Source organism: Poromitra crassiceps (genome assembly GCF_964638095.1).
Source record: "Poromitra crassiceps genome assembly, chromosome: 3".
NCBI lineage: Eukaryota > Metazoa > Chordata > Actinopteri > Beryciformes > Melamphaidae > Poromitra > Poromitra crassiceps.
This window is the reverse complement of record NC_139625.1, coordinates 79,152,421-79,171,717: the sequence shown is the minus strand read 5'-3', so window position 1 is coordinate 79,171,717 and position 19,297 is coordinate 79,152,421. Positions and strand designations below refer to the sequence as shown.

The window sequence follows — 19,297 nt, the reverse complement described above, 5'->3', positions numbered from 1 at the left end:
TAGGCTGTGTTGGCTACTTGAATTTGAGCGAATTGGGCCAGGAAAGTCCTTGAATTTGATGTTTCAGAAGGTGTGGGAACCCTGAGCACAGTTAAAGGTGAAATCATCAAAAAATGTAAATACGTTCACAACAGATCAGAATGGATGGGAACAGATCCACACACTGAGTTGATTTGTTGAACTGTTTTTTTATTTATTGGATGCATGTTTTGATTTATGTTTAGAGTCAAGAACGGTGTTGGGCAAGTTACTCAGGAAATGTAATTACGGTAGTTATTTATTACTGATTACTCCTTTAAAAAGTAATACATTTACTTATTACTTGGTATGAAAAGTAATTAGTTACGTTACTCGTTACATTACTATATTACTTTTGCTACCCCCCTGCGAAAAAGTGACATACACCCCGTTTAGCCAGCTCCTTTTAGAACTGATTCCACTTTATTGGAACAATAATTAACCTGACGGGAGGAGTCAACAATCAGCCAAACTGCATACTTTTTATTTATTTGCATACCTAAGACAAAAAACGAATCGCGTTCTGGCAACGCAGTAGTCTCGCATAGCCAGACGTATCTCCACACTTCATTTGAGTGCTGTGCCAGTGTTGGAGAAAGTAATGAAGTTACTTGGATTAGTAACTCTAATATTGCTGTAATGGAAATTGTAATCCCTTACACTACTCATTACTGGGAAAGTAGTTTAATGGACTTATCAGTCCAGTGCAAATCAGTGTTCACGGATGAACTGTCTCACCACCAGGCTCTCTTAAGTCAGGTGTGTGTGTGTGTGTGTGTGTGTGCGTGTGCGCGCGCGTTCGCATGGCATTGAGGGCAGTGCAGGTGAAGGGCAGTCAGCTCACAGACACACACAGGCTTCATACATAGATACACAGTGTGTTCATGTGAACTCTTGTCCTCTGAAGCGCTTTGTGATCAACACGTGTGAGAAACACTGAATAAATCATTCAGACTTGAATTGAGTCGGGGATCGTAAGCTTGTGGAGCCTGAACCTCGCCCCAAAAACCATTATGTCATTTGTATGCAGCTTTTTAAAATTTCAAGCCCATATTTCAACTCCGAGCCCACTGAGGGAGACCCTCATCTTTGGTGGAGCCGAGTGCACAGACATACAATACAAAACAATAACTTAATACATACAGAGTGAAATATAACAACACAATCACACCAGACAATTATGATAACAAAATCAATCAGATCATTTACAAAATCATACACAATGTTCTTTAATCATGGCCTTGAACTGACAAAGAGATGGGAGAGAGCCTATCTTAAAGGTGTTTTGAAGGATATTCCAGGAATGTGGAGCAGCAAATGAGAAAACAGTCTTACCAAGGTCTGTGCCAATAGCCTACAGAGAACCTTAAAGCAACTACGAGCAACATTTTCGCTTCTTATGAAACAGTCTAAATTGAATAGTGATGCCTCACATCTTACCTATAACAGCAGATGAGACCAAAGCCGAGTGAGTCGGCGAGTGCTCTCTTGTTGTTTATAGAGTCTCTGGGATGGAAAGATGCGGAAGTGAAATGAAACGGTTTACGGCAGCCAGTTCAGACATAACCACAAAATTACTTCCAAACAAACTGTTAGAATATAACGAGAGATGTTCGCGAGAGTAGAAAACCCCTGGAAGTAGCGAGGAAATTGGCCATTCTTCTTGTTTAGAGTCTGTTGCTAGGCAGAGCGAAACGGTTTACATTTATGACAAGTAGGACTCAGCTCACCGTCCGCGGCTAAACTTTCTTCCAGGCTTATAAACTCGTGACAAAAACCTCCTTATCTGACCTGATGGTCGGTTTTCATCCAACTGCTCTCAGTCCGACTTGTGGATATTATTATTTGCCACGAGATGTGAATTGATTCAGGTGGGCATAATGCTGAGTCTATGCCCAGCCATGCTGACTGCTGCTACTTCAACGTTAGTAACAAATTAAACGACTTGATTTCACTTGAACACGTGTAACGTTACTCACACTTGGTTGAAAATTAGGAAAGAAGCGTACAAAGTTTCATGCTTATAACACGGCCTCATTCAGGTCCACAGAGCGCTGGGTGCGTTTGTTTGTGTCCCCGGCACATGCAGGTGTGAATTCCCCATGTTAAAAACAGTGTTGTTTGAAACAAAGGACCCCGCCCAGCCAGAAAACTAGAGACGAATAGGACGCTACACCTCACGTTAGTTGGCTGTGCAATGGAGAGGAGGAAAGAATTCCACACAAACCTAGTCCGCAAAAAAAAACCTATCAAAATTCCACATGATCGACATGAGTCCTCAACGATCAATTATCGATTTTCGATTATTGATACCCATCCCTACTCCTAACTCGTCAAATACTGACGTTTTCCTCAGGACACCAGGGATGGGCTTTTGGGTAATAAATAGACCACGGTCCCCCCATTTTTCTTCTTACAGATTATGAAAAATGCAGATTATAAACTTTCAAATGATACATTGAAAATAGTTGAAGAAGATATGCTTATTTGAATGTTCGTACTCCTAAAACATTCAAAGAAAATCACCCTGAAAGTTGGTGAACAAGCTTGGTTTTCCCTGAACAAGCTTAGTTAGCTAACAAATATTTAGTGATTGTAAAAGTGTTGTTTGTTATACTGAGTGCATTCTTCAACATTTAAACAATGTAATATGTGAAAAAAGTGAAAAACCTTTCTTAAACAGTTGTCTAATTGTTACTCTTTTCACCAGAGCGTGTCACAAATGTTATGTATCAAGTGTAAAAGCTGGCCTGGCCTGCTTCGCCTCAGAGTGGGACTAGACGGTGATGAGGTCATGTTTTGCGGGAAAGGCTAATCTGACAGATTAAGACCTCCAGGCCCCCGGCCCGGCCCGCTCCTCCATAATCTGTAAATCCTGCAGATCATAACCCGACCCAACAGAGACACACTTCACTCCGGTCCATGTTTCACTTCACTCCTGACCTCTACTCACCTAAAAGTCACTATCGTCTTGGAAATGAAGACTCAAAGCACGTTTTTGGTTGTTACAGTTATGGTTAGGCAACTAAAACAGCTTGGTTAAGCTTAGAGAAATGGTTTGGTCATGGTTAAATAAGGAAAAAGGGCACGAAAGATACTTCCAATTGAAATACTGTACATCAGTCCCTCCAGGATTTTTTTTTTTTTTTTTTTTTTGACAAATCAAAAATGCTTGATTATGCAATGGCTTTTCTCAACTACTACCTAATGGCAACCTTTCTCAAAAATTGCAATGCAATTTGCAAAGTTTTGTCTTTTTTTGTATTTGTTTTTGCAGTAAAATTGTGGGAACTGGCAAAAGTTGCAAGTTGAGGAACCTGTTTTGCCCTTTGCGGAGAAATGAGAGGGATTTGGAAAAATTGCAAGCTTTATAGAATCTGATCTATAGAATATTGGTCTATAGATCACAATTTCGTGACCAGTTTCCCTAATTGAGTGAAAAGAGTGAAAGTGTGTTGTAAGCGTGTGGAAAGTGTGTCGTGGGTGACAGATGAGCGGGGGTCACAGCAGGGTGCTTTCCTGCGCCCGTTGACCTTTTGCTGCCTAATGCGTCCCACCAGTGGAGCAGATAATCCCTCAGTGACCTCCTGCCTGCCCAGCAGGGGGGCAGACTGATTTATGGGACGTTTTCACAGTGGTGTTTTTGGATGCAAGGGATTATGCCGCTTCCCAGTATTGGACGTTAATAGGCGTCCTTCGATATTGTGGGATGACGTATTTTTGTAGGACAACCCAGAAGTCATGTACTTCCTGGTTCCTTTGTCTAAAAGTCAATTGGATTTTTGTATGGGGATTTCGGTTAAATGCATGAAATTAAACTCACATCACCAGGCGCTCTCAAAGGAGAGAGAGCCTGGTACCCATTACTACAGGGAATGCTCATCCGCCCTAAGACCCGCCCCCCAGTTGTTTCTGCTGGTTCTTCCAGTGGTCTTTCCACTTTATCCCCCATAGAAGAATGGTTTTATATGGTGTTAGTTCATTTTATTTTTGTAGCTACATAGCACATTTATTTACGTTAATGATGCCCTGTTTTCAGAGCAGAATTGTTTTTTGGAGGCGTTCCCGGTGCCATCCTCGGGGGGAAGTGGTGTGTCTCCGCCGGAAGACACGGAAGGAGGGTTTTGGCCCCAGACTAGCATGAAATAAGGTTAACAAAAATGTATGAAAAAGCAAACTTTGTGTTCAGCAAGATAATCTTCTTCACAAATGGGGACCACTTTATGATTTCTGAAGCGTTTCCTTAAAATCGAGATTTTTAAGCACCATGCTTCATAACTCGATATTAGTTTAGTTTAGTATATTAGGTTAGTTAAAGGTTTGTACTGGAGTTTCCAAAGGTGAGGAGTCGTGCTGGATGACCCTGATTTTCAGACAGAAACTCATTCATAATACTGTAAACTAATTAAGAAAAAACTCATGAGAAAAAAGATGACTGATTTAGTCTGACATTATGCTATTTCCCTTGGGGGGGGGCGGGTTTAAATTAAAGAGACATTCTTTTTTATTTTTACTATATTTTTACAAGAGTACTTACACCAGTACTAAGTAAACTCTAAGCCCAGTAATTATACTTGTATCATATCTGCCTGCTGGTTTCCCCCAGACTCTCTCCTCTCCACTGAGCTGTAATGCCCTGGAGGTCACAGTAGCTTACCGACTTACAAAACCACTCACTGCTCTGAGCACTAACCATACACTGCAAAAAGTCTCCACCTTAACCACTCTGCTCTGAGCGCTAAGCGTACACTGCAAAAAGTCTCCACCTTAACCACTCTGCTCTGAGCGCTAAGCATACACTGCAAAAAGTCTCCACCTTAACCACTCTGCTCTGAGCGCTAAGCGTACACTGCAAAAAGTCTCCACCTTAAACATTCTGCTCTGAGCGCTAAGCATACACTGCAAAAAGTCTCCACCTTAACCACTCTGCTCTGAGCGCTAAGCATACACTGCAAAACATCTCCCCCTTAACCACTCTGCTAGTCTTACAAACTTACTTCACTTTTAAAACGTAAACAAAAATCAAGATTCTGCCAGTATTGTTCATTTCTTGAATATTTGTGAATATTAGTGGACTGATCAATTGTCTTGAACTCCACTAGAAGATTGGTGGAACCTGTGAGACTGCTTTGGAAACAATTGGATTATCTCATTAGCACACTGGCAGAAATTTCACTTGATTTTAAAAGAGATTATGAGACTAGAGGACTTGTTGAAAGTGACATTAGCAGCAGTCTCTAAATCTGATCATGTGGAGATTCGTCAATGTGGATTTACACAATAGCATTTGACAACATCCAAATTGGCCAAAACCACCATGTTTCACTTACAAAATCCCAGAGTTTGTACACACCTCAACTTGTTGATTTACCTAAACCCATGTGTGCCAATCTACTCCAACTAGAGCAGATGCTCAACCTTTTTCACATCAAGGACCCTCATTTAGTCTGATGAGATTTTGTGTCTTGGATGCAAATCTGGATTTTTTTTTTCCAATATTTTATTTTCAATTTTAACAATATATATGAACAAAAATGAACAAGCTCAGACACAGTAACAGAGCACAAACAAACAAACAAATAAACATACATATATCAACAGTTATCATAATGTGGTGCTACCATCCATAATAAGGTGCTTATATACTTATAAAAGATGTCATGCATGGGGTCCCACGCAAGGCGTCCAACAGAAACCAGCCGGGCAAGTCACCCACCGCCCTTAACCTCGTCGAGGTAGGCCAGAAACAGGTCCCAAATAGTTAGAAACTTTTTAAGTACCGTAAATTCCGGACTATAAGGCGCACCGGTGTATAAGCCGCACCTTCAAAGTTGACTATTTTTTTCTTATATAAGCCGCACCGGACTATAAGCCGCGGGTGTTTTAATGGTATTTTTTTTTTTTTTTTTTTTTTTTTTTTTTGTGTTTTAATGTTTAATTACCATATGTAATGCTCCCATTTATTAACATTTCAACAAAACAACATAACACAACACCACCTGTGTTGTTATTTACAGTGCACACAGTGTCATACAGTGTCATACAGTGTCATACAGTGTGGTGAAAAGAGGGCAAGAGAGGAAATTAAAACAGAAGTGGATTTATAGTTAGAAAGAGTGCTAAAAAAGAGATTTTTTTTTTTTTTTTTGAAAAAATCCATAGATAAGCCGCACCGTTATATAAGCCGCAGGGGCCAAAAAAGCCCAAAAAACGGGAAAAAAGGTGCGGCTTATAGTCCGGAATTTACGGTAAGTTGGTTCTCAAGGATCTGAGCCTCTCCATCCTTATAACAGAGATCATAGAAGGTGACGAGGGGGACTTCCATTCTTTCAGAATTAGTTTTTTGGCAACAGTTGTCCCCAGTGTCAGAGACTGTTGCACAGCTGTGGGGAAGTCCAGAGAGGTCTCCGAGCAACCGAAGATGGCGAGTTCTGGCTCCGGCTGAAGGGTAATTTTGTAGGCCTTAGAGTACCAGTCAAATATTTTGACCCAGAATCCCGACAGTGAAGGACAGAACCAGAAGGCCAGAGACAGAGTGCCCTCTGACACCTGTCACCTGTCACTAGTGGTGAGACAGAGGGGAAGAACCTGTGCAACTTGTGCTTAGAATAGTAAATATGATGAGCAACTTTAAATTTAATCAGCTGGTGTCTACTATTGACTGAGCAGAGTTGTACCACAGACAAACTCCTTTCCCATATAATGCCAGATAGTTCAATACCAAGTTCCCCCTGCCACACTTCTCTAATCCTCTCAGTAGAGGCCATGAATCTGGGAATATTTTAATTGTCAAATATGATGTAGTCCAGAACTCCATGACAGTTGGAGGTAGAGAGATAACAGAGAAACTATGCAATTCTTTACATTCTCTAACTGTGTTCCCCTCTTTTTTTTTTTTTTATGTTTTTTTTTCCCGATTTTTTATCCCATTTTTATCCCCCGTTTTTAGTGCTCATTTGAATTGCTCATTTGAATTACTCAATCCTGGTTGCTACTCCATCCTCTGCCGATCTGGGGAGAGCCGAGACTGATTCCATGCATCCTCCGAGACATGGGCAGTCAAGTCAGCCGCTTCTTTTCACCTGCCCGAGGAAGCTTCACCGGTAGGACATAGCACGTGGGAGGTTCACGCTATTCCAACCAGTTCCCCTCCCTCTGAACAGGCGCCCTTAACGATCAGAGGAGGAACCATATAAGCAACCAGGATGTTGCATGTTTTTGTGAAGGGGGTTCCTATATGAAGGAGACCCCCGGGAGGCACGGGGAGAACATGCAAACTCCACACAGAAAGGCCATTTTGCCGACTGTGTTCCCCTCTTATAAATTAAATAATGGTGACCCTGGACCCTGGTGGTCCCCGGACCCCATTTTGAGAACCACTGCACTAGAATAAACTGAATAGCCTACTAATAAACTGTCTGCTCATCCCGCAGGATTCCTGCAGGTTCAATGACAAAAACACAGACTTTTCCCAGACCTTTTTTCACCATAGAAGTGCAAAAGTAGGGGGGGGGGGGGGGGTGAGGTAAAATAATTCAAGATCAAGATTCAATAAATGTATTCCCATGTCAACATAGTTGATAGGAATTTGTCTTGGTTCACTCTCAAAGACAGTGGAACAGCACACAATATTCAAACAGTAAGCATTAAACACAAGAAAACATTCAGGAACAGTACCCAGCAGCATCATATTCAGCACAAAGTGCATATAAAGTGCTATAGGTCAAACATAATGGATCAGTGCAAGTTCAGATGTATTATGGCTTGGAGGTATAGGTGCTATCTCTGAAGCGAGATGTTTTGCTCTTGATGCTTCTGTATCTCGTGCCTGATGGGAGGAGATTGAAGAGGTAGTGTGCCGGATGAGAGTTGCCTGCTATGATTTTATTCACCGTCCTGATTATTCTTGTGGAATAAAGTGAGGGGAGACTACAGCCGATGATTTGAGATGCTCGGCGTACTATTTCCAGTCGAGTCTTGTCGTGAGTGGTTGTGTCACCAAACCAGACAAGCATGGAGAAAGTGAGCACACTCTCAATAGCAGACCTCTAGAAATGGGTTATGGCTGCTTGACCGACCCTGAACCTTTTCAGCTGCCCAGCAGGAAGTAGAGTCCTTACATGTATGGCAACACCATGCAGAGGGCTCACTAATCTGTATGTTGGGACAGTGCAATGTTTTTCCCTATACTGTACTAATAGAAAAAAATTGGGGGAATTTCCAGACTTTTCAACACCTGGGAATGACCAAATGATTTGGCCATAATCCACTACAAAAGCACACAATTTCCCTCTGAAATGTAGTACCGTAGATAGGCTACGCAAAAACATGACAGAATCCTATACTTAAAAGAGCGTGGTGCAGGTTGGAGACCACATTGCATTAATATGTGGGAGGGGTATAGCAATGGGATCAAATTAATTAAACACACATAGCTGCATCTAGACTGGTTTTTGTAAAGCAGCTGGCCACTGCTCCTGAAATGGAACCTGCACATCTGTGATGTCAAGCCCAGCAGAACGTCCAGCAACAAGTGATGTCACAGGTGGAGAACCCACAGAAATTCTTATTGTTACAATGCCACCTTCTTCTCCATATTGCTGCCCTGGGGGGCTGTAAAAAAAAATCATACTAATCATGACCCCAAAATGTAAATTAATTAAAAAAATCACCCTGCACCATGCTCTTTAAGCACTTGAGTAAATATAGTTAGATATTTTCCACCAGTTTGTCCATCATCAGGTGTTATTGTGGCACCTTTACCTTGAAGCCCGGCGGCTTAACTAATAGGATTAACGCAAAGACAAAAAAAAAATCTCCCTCTCAAAGTCCCATCTGTTGGCCTGGAGCCACAGAGCGGCCACACTAGGTCAAGGTGTAGAGGGGGAGAGAGAGGGCAGCCAGCCCCGACCGCCCGCCCACCCGGGAACTTCAGTGGAATATTTACATTATTTTCTACATCATGCGATCGAGTGGATGGATCTCTGTGAGGAGGAGACCGTGGATGAGCTGAAGAAGCGTTAGAAGTTCCCCTGGAGTGAGAGCCAGGAGCCAGCTCTGAGAATGCCTGGAGGCCCCGGGCATCTGGCCCTCTGGGCTCTGGGGGCCGCGCTCCTCCTTACTGGATACGTCTACATGGAAACAGGTAGGTGAGATATTATTCTACTGAGCTCCAGTGATTAGACCAGACTAATGCTCACATCATGCAGGGCGGTTTACCATTATAGGTAAAGGTAGGTGACTGCCTTGGGCCCCAGCAGCCAGAAGACCCCCCAAAAAGACAAGAGTAGAACTAATATAAACTTACTTTTCAATCCATTGAAAAGAAATGTACAGTATAGTTGTTGAAAAACACCCCTTGTTACAATAAATTATTTCAATCTTGTGTCGTGGTCAACAACTCTAATCATTCAGGCTATAGTGGGCTGTTCCACTTCTGGTGGACTGTGATTATAATACTATTTTGTCACTATTTCACTACCTAAGCTCATTTTCCTAATGACACTGCATCAGAGAGAGACGTGACACACAAAATAAAACAAGGCAAGCTACACAAATGTTGCAGAAAAACAACAAAAAGTATCATTGCATGCATAGTTTTCTCAGCCCCAACTTGAATGTGAGAAGGGATGGATTAAAAAGGAAGATCGTTTGGATTCAGGGGAGCCATTATTTATTTGCCTAGGGCCCACAAATGACTAAATCTGCCCCTGCTCACACATTTGTGTTGAATGCGCCATTGATTATTTCCCTGCTGTCTGACTTCTGCAGACTCCAGGCTTGGAGCGATGAGGGCAACCGGGACGGGGAAGCAGGTGGATTCTGGATATTCGTGGCAGCAGCTCAGAGCTGAGGGCCCGGGGACGTCCGAGCTGCAGGCGTATTTGGGAAACGAGGCTCCGACTCGGAGAAAGAGGGAGCTTCTGTTCCCCAGCGGAGTGAAAGTCTGTCCTCAAGAGACGTTTGAGCAAGCTGTAGCCCATCACCTCAACTACTTCCACCTCAGAGGTAAGGTTAGAGGTTAGACCTACCACAGACTGCTCTGTTACACTCCAGTGTTATGCTTTCACATTTAGCATGTAGCTCAGAGGTTTTCAAAGTGGGAGGGGGGAGTCCCCAGGGGGGCTCAAAGCAGTTTTAGGGGAGGCTCAGTGAATGGAAGTGGAAAAAATATGACATTAGTTCTCAAGAGGAGATCACATACAGTAGAATATCCTAAATGTGTGTGATTTGGTTAAAGAGATAGTTCAGAGATACAGTAGTTTGGGGGAATTTGACTGTTTTCCCACTTTCCCAGAGTCAGAAACTAATAAATCCAAGCTTTGTCTGACGGGAGGCCCACAGTCCCAGGCCATTTCTCAATAAGGGTTCTTGTGTGTTCTTGCGTTCTTGTGTCCCTGTGAAACGTCATCAGTCGCAGCCCGAGTACTGTTCCAATACAAAGTTTACATTTCGCCAAGAACGCTTAAAATTCCCGGATGTGTTCTCGACATGCCCACTTTACCGAGGATGCTCTGGTTGGTTGGTGACTTGTGTCAACTTGGCAAGGCACATATCCTAGCATTCATTTCTGCATAAGCGGATGCAGAATGCAGCAGAGAAGACACCATAAGCTCCGGGAAGTTTTTTACACTTTAAAGTTTTATTTCATCACTAAATTAATTTCTGCTGACTTTTGATGCCTACAAGCAGGGTAGTAGGTTTCAATAAGTGCCACTTTACGAACATTTATGGCGAAAAATGGCTAAAAAAATTGGCTGCATCTACATCAGCTGAGCTTTTTATTTGTGTAGTGTTGCAGGCGGCCTCTCAAGAACGCATCGTCTCAAACTGCCAACAGCGTTATGTGTGCTTGTGACCTAGCAAGTTCATTCTTCCAAGAACGACTAGCAAGAACGTTCTCTCCAAGAACACAAGAACAAGAATAGTATTAGAATAAGTAATTCTTAGTATTGAGAAACAGCCCCAGACTTTGAAAACCCCTGATATACGGTAGGTAATATTTGGGGGTTTCGGGTGGACGGGAGGCGACGTCTACGACCGGATAGTTTCACAAGTACTTGCTGTCCTGGCGTTGATGGCACAGCGTTTTTCTCTGGTATTTTTTATTTGCAGCCATGTCTCTAACGACAACACCAATTCTGTTTTGGGCGTCTTCATTCCTGTGATTACAATCACAGCAATGAAGAAGCCCAAAACAGTACAAAGTACATTATTAGAAGCTCTTTACAAGAGTTACATACGACCCCGGAAGAATGGGCACCTCCAACTTTGTTTCTTTAATTACACCAGTCGAATGTTTCTCCACCCATACACAAACATCGATACCTTTTGTAGGTGTATAAATAAATATCATCAGACCCATGTTTCACAAATGGGGTGCATGGAGGTAGGCTACTACCCAGTGTACTTGAGAGAAAGGGGAAAATGGAAAAATGTACGAATAAAAAATATTAGGGGTTTTATTTATTTGCAAACATGCAAACTCCACACAGAGAGGCCCTTTTGACGACCCCACCCGGGCGGTGGGCGCTCGAGGACATGCGAACGGGCACACACTCCGTCCCAGGTGTGAGGCGACAGCGCTTACCACTGCGCCACCATGCCCCCCCGGGTTTTAGTTTTTTTTAAATACAATTTAAAATGTGAACTAGAACTATAGGCTACTTTATATAAATATAAAATATGTATTTATATATTTTCAAAGCCTTTCCGTTCCTGTGTATTTTCTTATCCAGATTTAACTTTACATCGTAAGTCATATAAAAGCTGATGCTGCAACTCTTCCCAGTCTCAACGGTCACGTACAGTAGGGGCGGCAGGATCCGTCACAATTTTAGTGACTCTGAGCCTCTTGTCTGTCTGTCTGTGAGCCTCTGTCTGTCTGTCTGTCTGTCTGTGAGCCTCTGTCTGTCTGTCTGCCTGTCTGTCTGTCTGTCTGTCTGTCTGTCTGTCTGTCTGTCTGTCTGTCTGTGAGCCTCTGTCTGTCTGTCTGTCTGTCTGTCTGTGAGCCTCTGTCTGTCTGTCTGTCTGCCTGTCTGTCTGTCTGTCTGTCTGTCTGTCTGTCTGTCTGTGAGCCTCTGTCTGTCTGTCTGCCTGTCTGTCTGTCTGTCTGTGAGCCTCTGTCTGTCTGCCTGTCTGTCTGTCTGTCTGTCTGTCTGTCTGTCTGTCTGTGAGCCTCTGTCTGTCTGTCTGTCTGTCTGTCTGTCTGTCTGTCTGTCTGTCTGTGAGCCTCTGTCTGTGAGCCTGTCTGTCTGTCTGTCTGTCTGTCTCTCTGTCTGGCTCTCTGTCTGTTTGTCTGTCTGTCTGTCTGTCTGTCTGTCTGTCTGTCTGTCTGTCTCTATGTCTGTCTGTCTCTCTGTCTGTCTATCTGTCTGTCTGTCTGCCTGCCTGTCTGTCTGTCTGTCTGTCTGTCTGTCTGTGAGCCTGTCTGTATGTATGTGACCCTGTCTGTCTGTCTGTCTTTCTGTCTGTGAGCCTGTCTGTATGTCTGTGAGCCTCTGTCTGTAAACCTACCTGTCTGTCTGTCTGTCTGTCTGTCTGTCTGTGAGCATGTCTGTCTGTCTGTCTGTCTGTCTGTGAGCCTGTCTGGCTGTCTGTCTGTGAGCCTGTCTGTATGTCTGTCTGTGAGCCTGTCTGTCTGTCTGTGAGCCTGTCTGTCTGTCTGTGAACCTGTCTGTCTGTCTGTCTGTCTGTGAGCCTGTCTGTCTGTCTGTGAGCCTGTCTGTCTGTCTGTGAACCTGTCTGTCTGTCTGTCTGTGAACCTGTCTGTCTGTGAGCCTGTCTGTCTGTCTGTGAACCTGTCTGTCTGTCTGTCTGTCTGTGAGCCTGTCTGTCTGTCTGTCTGTGAGCCTGTCTGTCTGTCTGTGAGCCTGTCTGTCTGTCTGTGAGCCTGTCTGTTTGTGTGCCTGTTTGTCTGCCTGTCTGTCTGTCTGTGAGCCTGTCTGTCTGTGTGCCTGTCTGTCGGTGTCTCTGTGAGTCTGTCTGTGAGTCTGTTATCCCGGCAGTCACTGCTGAATGGCTTACCGGCCATGCTGGCTTACAGCCAAAGCCCTTAACCTGCTGCCTTGCCAGGGGGTTAGCGCCCCCCAACCAGGAGACCAGGGGCTGGATTCACCAATGTGTTCTTAAGATAGGTCTTAAGAAATAACCTAAGAGGACATTTTAGGAAGTTCTTAAGGAGGCTCTTAAGTGCAATTCTCTCTCATTTATTATGAATATCTTACATTTTCCTACGTAATAACCTCTAAATAATAACTTCAAAATGGAGGGTCTGCATTAATTCTGGTTAATAGATTTTAAGCTTACTAGGAGGCAACCCAACGTGTTTCCATCTACAAAACTATTGTGGAAAAATCTGTTTAGAACAATCATATAAGTGAATTGCATAGAAACAACTAATCAAAATTGACTATTGCACAACTGATTTCACAAAAGATTTTCCACAAAGGGGTCAGAACAAATACCATCCCCCCCTTAAACCCTCCAACCGTGTCCCTTGCCATACCTTGGCTTTTGCTGAAATGACTTCACTGGATCTTTAGCGTGAGATAGCAGGCCAAGAGAATATGCCACATAGAAGTGCTACACATCATCTGAAAACCGAAGATTAATTTGAGATGCAGCTCAAAACTGTCAAGTTTTTCTAGTCATAAATCTGTAATAAACATTGTGTTTTATTAGGCGTCTATACTCATGTGGATGTGCTGATACGTCTGTGTGTGTGTGTGTGTGTGTGTGTGTGTGTGTGTGTGTGTGTGTGTGTGTGTGTGTGTGCGCGCGTGCGTGCGTGCGTGCGTGCATGCACGTGCAGTGTGTCAGGACACAGTGTGGGAAGCCTTTAGGACCCTGTGGGCGCGCCTCCCGGACAGACAGGAGTATGAGAGCTGGGTGCAGAGATGTCAGGACGGAGCCATCAGCGTCTTGGAGATTGGCAGAGTCTTCAGCCAATCAGAAGAGCACACCAGCCTCATCAGGAGGGTGAGTGCATAGTCCAGTCCAGAATTGTTGAAGCGAGAGTCATGCCAAAGGAAGTCCAAACTGCTTGGACGTCAGGTGACTCAAGTAGCTATGTGCTCCATTCTAGCTATTTCCAAGGATAGTTCCAGGAAGTACGTGGCAGGCCGTTTGAATGCATAACATGATGCCAAGGTTTCTCCCCTGTTAAAGGGGTATCTAACTTGCCACAGTCGCCAAGTGCTGCTCTTGTTGGGAAATTACCACATGACCTCGCAGTATAATCACCAGTGCATGTGAGAATTGTTTCAATTGTTGGGTCTAAAATAAAGAGCCTGTCTCCTACCTGCTCTATTTGTAAAGCAGCTTGAGATAACTCTTATGATTTGGTGCTATATAAAATTGATTGATTGATAATATATCATTTGATTCTTTAAACATCTTACCCTTTCAAATCACAAATGGTCCATTCTGCTGCAACTCTACAGCGCTGCTTCCGGGAACTATTGCGAGGTAAGAAAAAAGAAAACGGGTCCATTGGAGTGAATGGAGATGACGCAACTCTTATATCTCTATGGTTCTGAGATGCAGTCCCTCCTTTCACTTACATCAGAGACTGTTTACAGCATGACGGTTCAACTGCAAGTCACTTCTTGTATCTGTCACATGGGGTTGGCCACGCCGCTTTAGGAGACTAGCAGCAGGTTCTGATTCTATTGGAGTCAATGGGAGAAGTGAATGTGATCTCAGATCATGACAGATTATTTCGCCCCATAATCAACAAAGTAAATATTGGGCACATTTTCCGCAAGCCACATATCTTTATATCAGCAACAAACTCTCACAAGATTTGGCAACAGATTATCGGTAGCTAATGTTAGCAGGTAGTGATTAGCCAAAGCTACACGTGACGTTTGCAGATGTAATAACTAAATCTGTGGATTACAACAGTTACAACAAGATTGAGCTCACAATGCAGTTTTGTGGTTATGTGTGGTGTTATTCCGTTTTTGGAACTCACGATCTCTAGCTCACGTTATCTTGCTAAGTCCGTTTTTCACCACACTTCCAAACGAGGTCAGGGGACGGGGTGGGCTGGGGGTAAGCGGTCTCAGACAGGGGGGACAGGTGACGTGTCCATTTAGGAGCATGTAACGCTTCATCTTCATAGTGTATAGGGACATGGTGACACTTGGTCTGTGCATCACTCCTGCGGTATCAAGATGAAACAGTTTGACCGATTTGCAACCAAGGCAAAATGGCAATTGTACTTTGCGTAACTGACAAAACAATAGACTTCAAACCGCTTGTGACAAACATCCAACATCCAAATGCATCATGTGAGTTTTGTTTCTCTTTCAGAAATTGGCGATGGCTGCTGCACAGAACAGGTGAGCATCTACATAATGTGTCTGTTGTCCTTGTGTCTGTGCTGCTGTTGAAAAAGCCTACCCTGGTAAAAACCATCGTGATAACGTGACTTCACATTGTGTTTTGCTCTACGTATCAGTCTGGACTCCCAGCCGCCCACACAGATTCAGTGGGTGGGAGTAGCCTACTTGTCTTGACAGATAACTCCTTCAGCCAATCAGCGTCGCCAAATCCACTCGGAAGAACGGCTTCTTACAGTGTATTTTTTCGACAACTTTTGTTCTTGTTTAATTGTTGTTATTGAGTCTATTTCTGCAATAACTGCACTTAAGGCTGTGTTACTTATGTTACTAATGTTAACGTTACCACTCGGAGACGCCATTACCGTTTTGCTGATTGGAAGAAACTCCGCCCCCGCCAGCTGGTATGGGTCATTAATGCTCATTAAGGCTCTCGATGCGATTCTCTGTGGATGTGCGCATACAGAGAAAATAAAAAGAAACAATAACAGCCGCCCTCGAGCAACATCTGTTCACTTCCTGTCCAGAATGAAGCGTTTTGCATCATTCTGGACACGGAAGTGCTGGAATAAACTGCGGAGCTCTCGGTGCAGGAAAACATGAAGACAAGGTTAAAGGCTCACCATCTGCATTATTACATATTAATGACGACACAAAGTGGGTTGAAAATCAGCAAAGCCTCCCTTTAATCATTACTATTAATGTAGATCAATGCACTTAGTATCAAGATAATATTCAAGAAAAGTCTTGAAACTGTTTGTATTGGGAGGACACCAGGGGGCAGACGCCTCGGGATCGCCCAGTCAAAGCTAGCTGGGGCCAGGGGAAAGGGAGGAGGTTTGGGGTCCACTGCTGGAACTGCTACCTCCGCGACCCCATCCCGGATAAGCGGTTGAAGATGGATGGATGGATGGAGTTTGCATTGGATATAACTACAAGTGAGATTATCTCACCCCATTGGCTGATTTGTTCAATTATTTTAAGAAATGGAAGACTTTAAAGCTGAGAGACTAAACAACTCATTAAAAAGAGAGTGATTAATTAATTTAAGTGATAGGTGAGCACATCAGCACGTGTCCTGTTTGGAAACATATTCACTTCACTCGTGTGTTGTTTTCATACTGTAACTCCGCCCCTCCAGTACACCCACCTCCCTGCAGGTAGGCCTGCAGACAGAGTATTTTATTTCAAATTGTTTTTATTCGTTTTTAAGCAATGCAAACAAGAAAAAACGAAACCCGTAGAAGACAGACAATACAAAATAGGTGCATGGTTGCATGATGTCATACATGTATACAATCTCCTGAATAATTGTGATGCAATGACAATCAAGTGTAAAAATAAAACCAAAATAATAGAGACAAGGAAAGAACAAGAGGGGGGTGGGAAGAGGGTAGGGTAGAGATGTTGGGGGCTACTAATCTAAAGTTCTTGCGTCAAATTCCTTATGATAATAATCTAAGAAGGGGTGCCAAGTCATTTCAAACTTTTCCAGAGAGCCCTGCACTGTGCATCTGACTTTTTCTAGTTTAAGAAATGACATTACCTCACGAATCCAGCGTGAGTGTGATGGAGGTGTGGGCGATTTCCAGCTAAAAAGAATAAGCTGGCGAGCTAGTAATGTTGAAAAGGCCATTAGATCTGATTGATGTCTGGATATCCCACTGTTGCTAGGGGCAACCCCAAATATTGCAGTAATTGGATCTGGGTCAATCTGTTTTTGACATATATATGAGAATGTATTAAAAATGTCTGACCAGAATGTGTACAATTTTGGGCAAGTCCAAAACGTGTGGCCTAGAGTACCCTGCAGACAGAGTAAACACCTGGGTTGCAGGCAGTCAGTTTACCTCCAAACCCCAAAGATACAAACACTTGGAGACGTCTGCAACAGAAAACAATCTGCTTCGACAGCATGGGCCGTGTCCACACAAAGCTTTTATTTATTTATTTTTTCATAGCAGAGCACTTTGGATTTCATGCCCAGAGCACTTCCAATGCGCACAGACACACAACGCACTGAGCTGACTCTGTAGTTAGTTAGTAGCTAATGTTAGATAGCTAGCATACAAGGTCAATCAACCTAGCAAATACAAACCGGGAACAATTCTCCCCCGGGGCCTCTCCTCCGCCCGGAGCCTCTCCTCCGCCCGGAGCCTCTCCTCCGCCCGGAGCCTCTCCTCCGCCCGGAGCCTCTCCTCCGCCCGGAGCCTCTCCTCCGCCCGGAGCCTCTCCTCCGCCCCGGAGCCTCTCCTCCGCACATTTGTTGATCTTATTTAGTCCTGCCTCTTCCTCGATTTGCTTGGCTGGTTGAAAAAAGTGACATTGATGAGCAGCACTCCGCCCGCTCTTCATAGAGTGTGTTTACATACACAATAAACGGATCACTGAGAAAGTGAGAATAATCAGGTAACTGGCAATAATCTGATATCCGCGTTTACATGCACTTAGTAAATAGCGGGAACTCACCTCAAAGTGTGTGAGTGGACATTGACGGCAATGAATAAACCTGATGTCTCAGCAGTAACCTAGGTGTTTATTAGTGTGCATGTAAACGCACTCATTGATGAGAGCGCTCCATCCAAAAACACCAGCCGCCGAGAGCGCTAAATGCCAGGCATGTGTGTGTGTGTGTGTGTTGAGCGCTGCTAGCATGTCTTTACCATAGAGAATGAAAATCAAAAAACACTTTCTGTCGATGCGCCACCTAAGACTTTATTTGGATAGTCCGCCTACAGAGTATTTGTAACATTTCAGCAGCTGTTGTTGTCAAATGTATTTGCTTTCTCTGTAGATGTTTAACAGATTAGCTATAGAGTATATGTGTAACATGCAACATCTTCTCAGAATAATTGAGTAGCTCCAGGTGATGAGAATCAGGTGTGCGGTGGAACGGGAAGCAAACAGAATCTGAAGTGACTTGTTGAATGTTGACTAATAAGCTGTTGACATGTTACAAACACTCTGTCGGCTCTCTGTAGGCGGACTATGCAAATAAAATGTTACCCAAGAACTTGTTGAAAACCAGAGAGGCTGTCTGTTTTGAATGTGAAAATCAAAAGCCTTTATTTTCTTTTGGCAATCTGAAGTTAAAACTGAGCAATATGTTTTCAGCTCGAGTGCTGTGCAGCTTTTTAATACCCTCAGATACCAATCTGATGCAGAAGACACTTTCAGAGCACTGGCTCTTTTTTTGGCAGTTTGATTTGGATTTAAATGACTCCAACCCCGAAGCCGAAAGCTTTTTGACAAATGTTTTGCTTGCTTGGCCTTCCCGCTTCACTCCGTGTTTCTGCAGCGGCCGGCAGGCAGCAAGCAGCTTCTGCTTCCTGCTGCAGGTGAAGAGTTAAGCGCTCATTATACTTGAGCAAGCCTCCGCGAGGTGGAGCCCTGCGAGTCACGTGCGGACCTCGCGGCTCGCGCTGGGGCAAATGCTTTTATACTCAGAAGTGATCAGCCAAGTGATCAGCATGTATTGTACAATGGTAATAGTGAGACCAGCCCGTGAAAAGTCGCAATGAAACGCTATTATGTGCAGTACTGAGTGCGCTTTCACTCTCAAACGACCGTACATCAGCACATGAATGAATCACCAAACTTGCTTTTACTGAATAGCCGTTTCAGTTCTCAGCCCTGATGGCCTACTCTGTGCTGCTTTTAATCTCTCTCAAACATGCTCTCAACACAACACATTTACTTGGTGAAATGACTAAAAACGAACAGTTGCAAATCAAAGTTTATAGCCTACCACATGGGTCAAGATATGTGGTGAAAACACAGCCCAATGTTCAGGGCTCAGTGGCTTGAAAGCGGCCATGTTTGGAGAGAAGCCGTGCGGAGGTCGCGCTGTGAGAAAAATCTTCAGGTGGGCGGCCTACGGAGGTCGCGCCCAACACATTGACGTCATTTGACGCTTGCGGCCCTCGCTCCTC

The 19,297-nt window shown here is 43.8% G+C and overlaps 1 protein-coding gene across 1 annotated transcript in view; it reads left to right on the top strand.

Moving 5' to 3' along the window:
• Positions 1 to 9,081: 9,081 nt before the first annotated feature.
• The window catches only part of LOC310773287 (interphotoreceptor matrix proteoglycan 2-like), a gene marked incomplete at both ends in the record, with an annotated part of 78,593 nt that continues 68,377 nt past the window's right edge, over positions 9,082 to 19,297 (top strand). The window contains 3 exons of the mRNA XM_083633168.1: positions 9,082 to 9,163; positions 9,790 to 10,026; positions 13,832 to 13,998. Coding sequence (XP_083489294.1) covers positions 9,082 to 9,163; positions 9,790 to 10,026; positions 13,832 to 13,998 — 486 coding nt within the window. The remainder of the gene's footprint in view (positions 9,164 to 9,789; positions 10,027 to 13,831; positions 13,999 to 19,297) is intronic.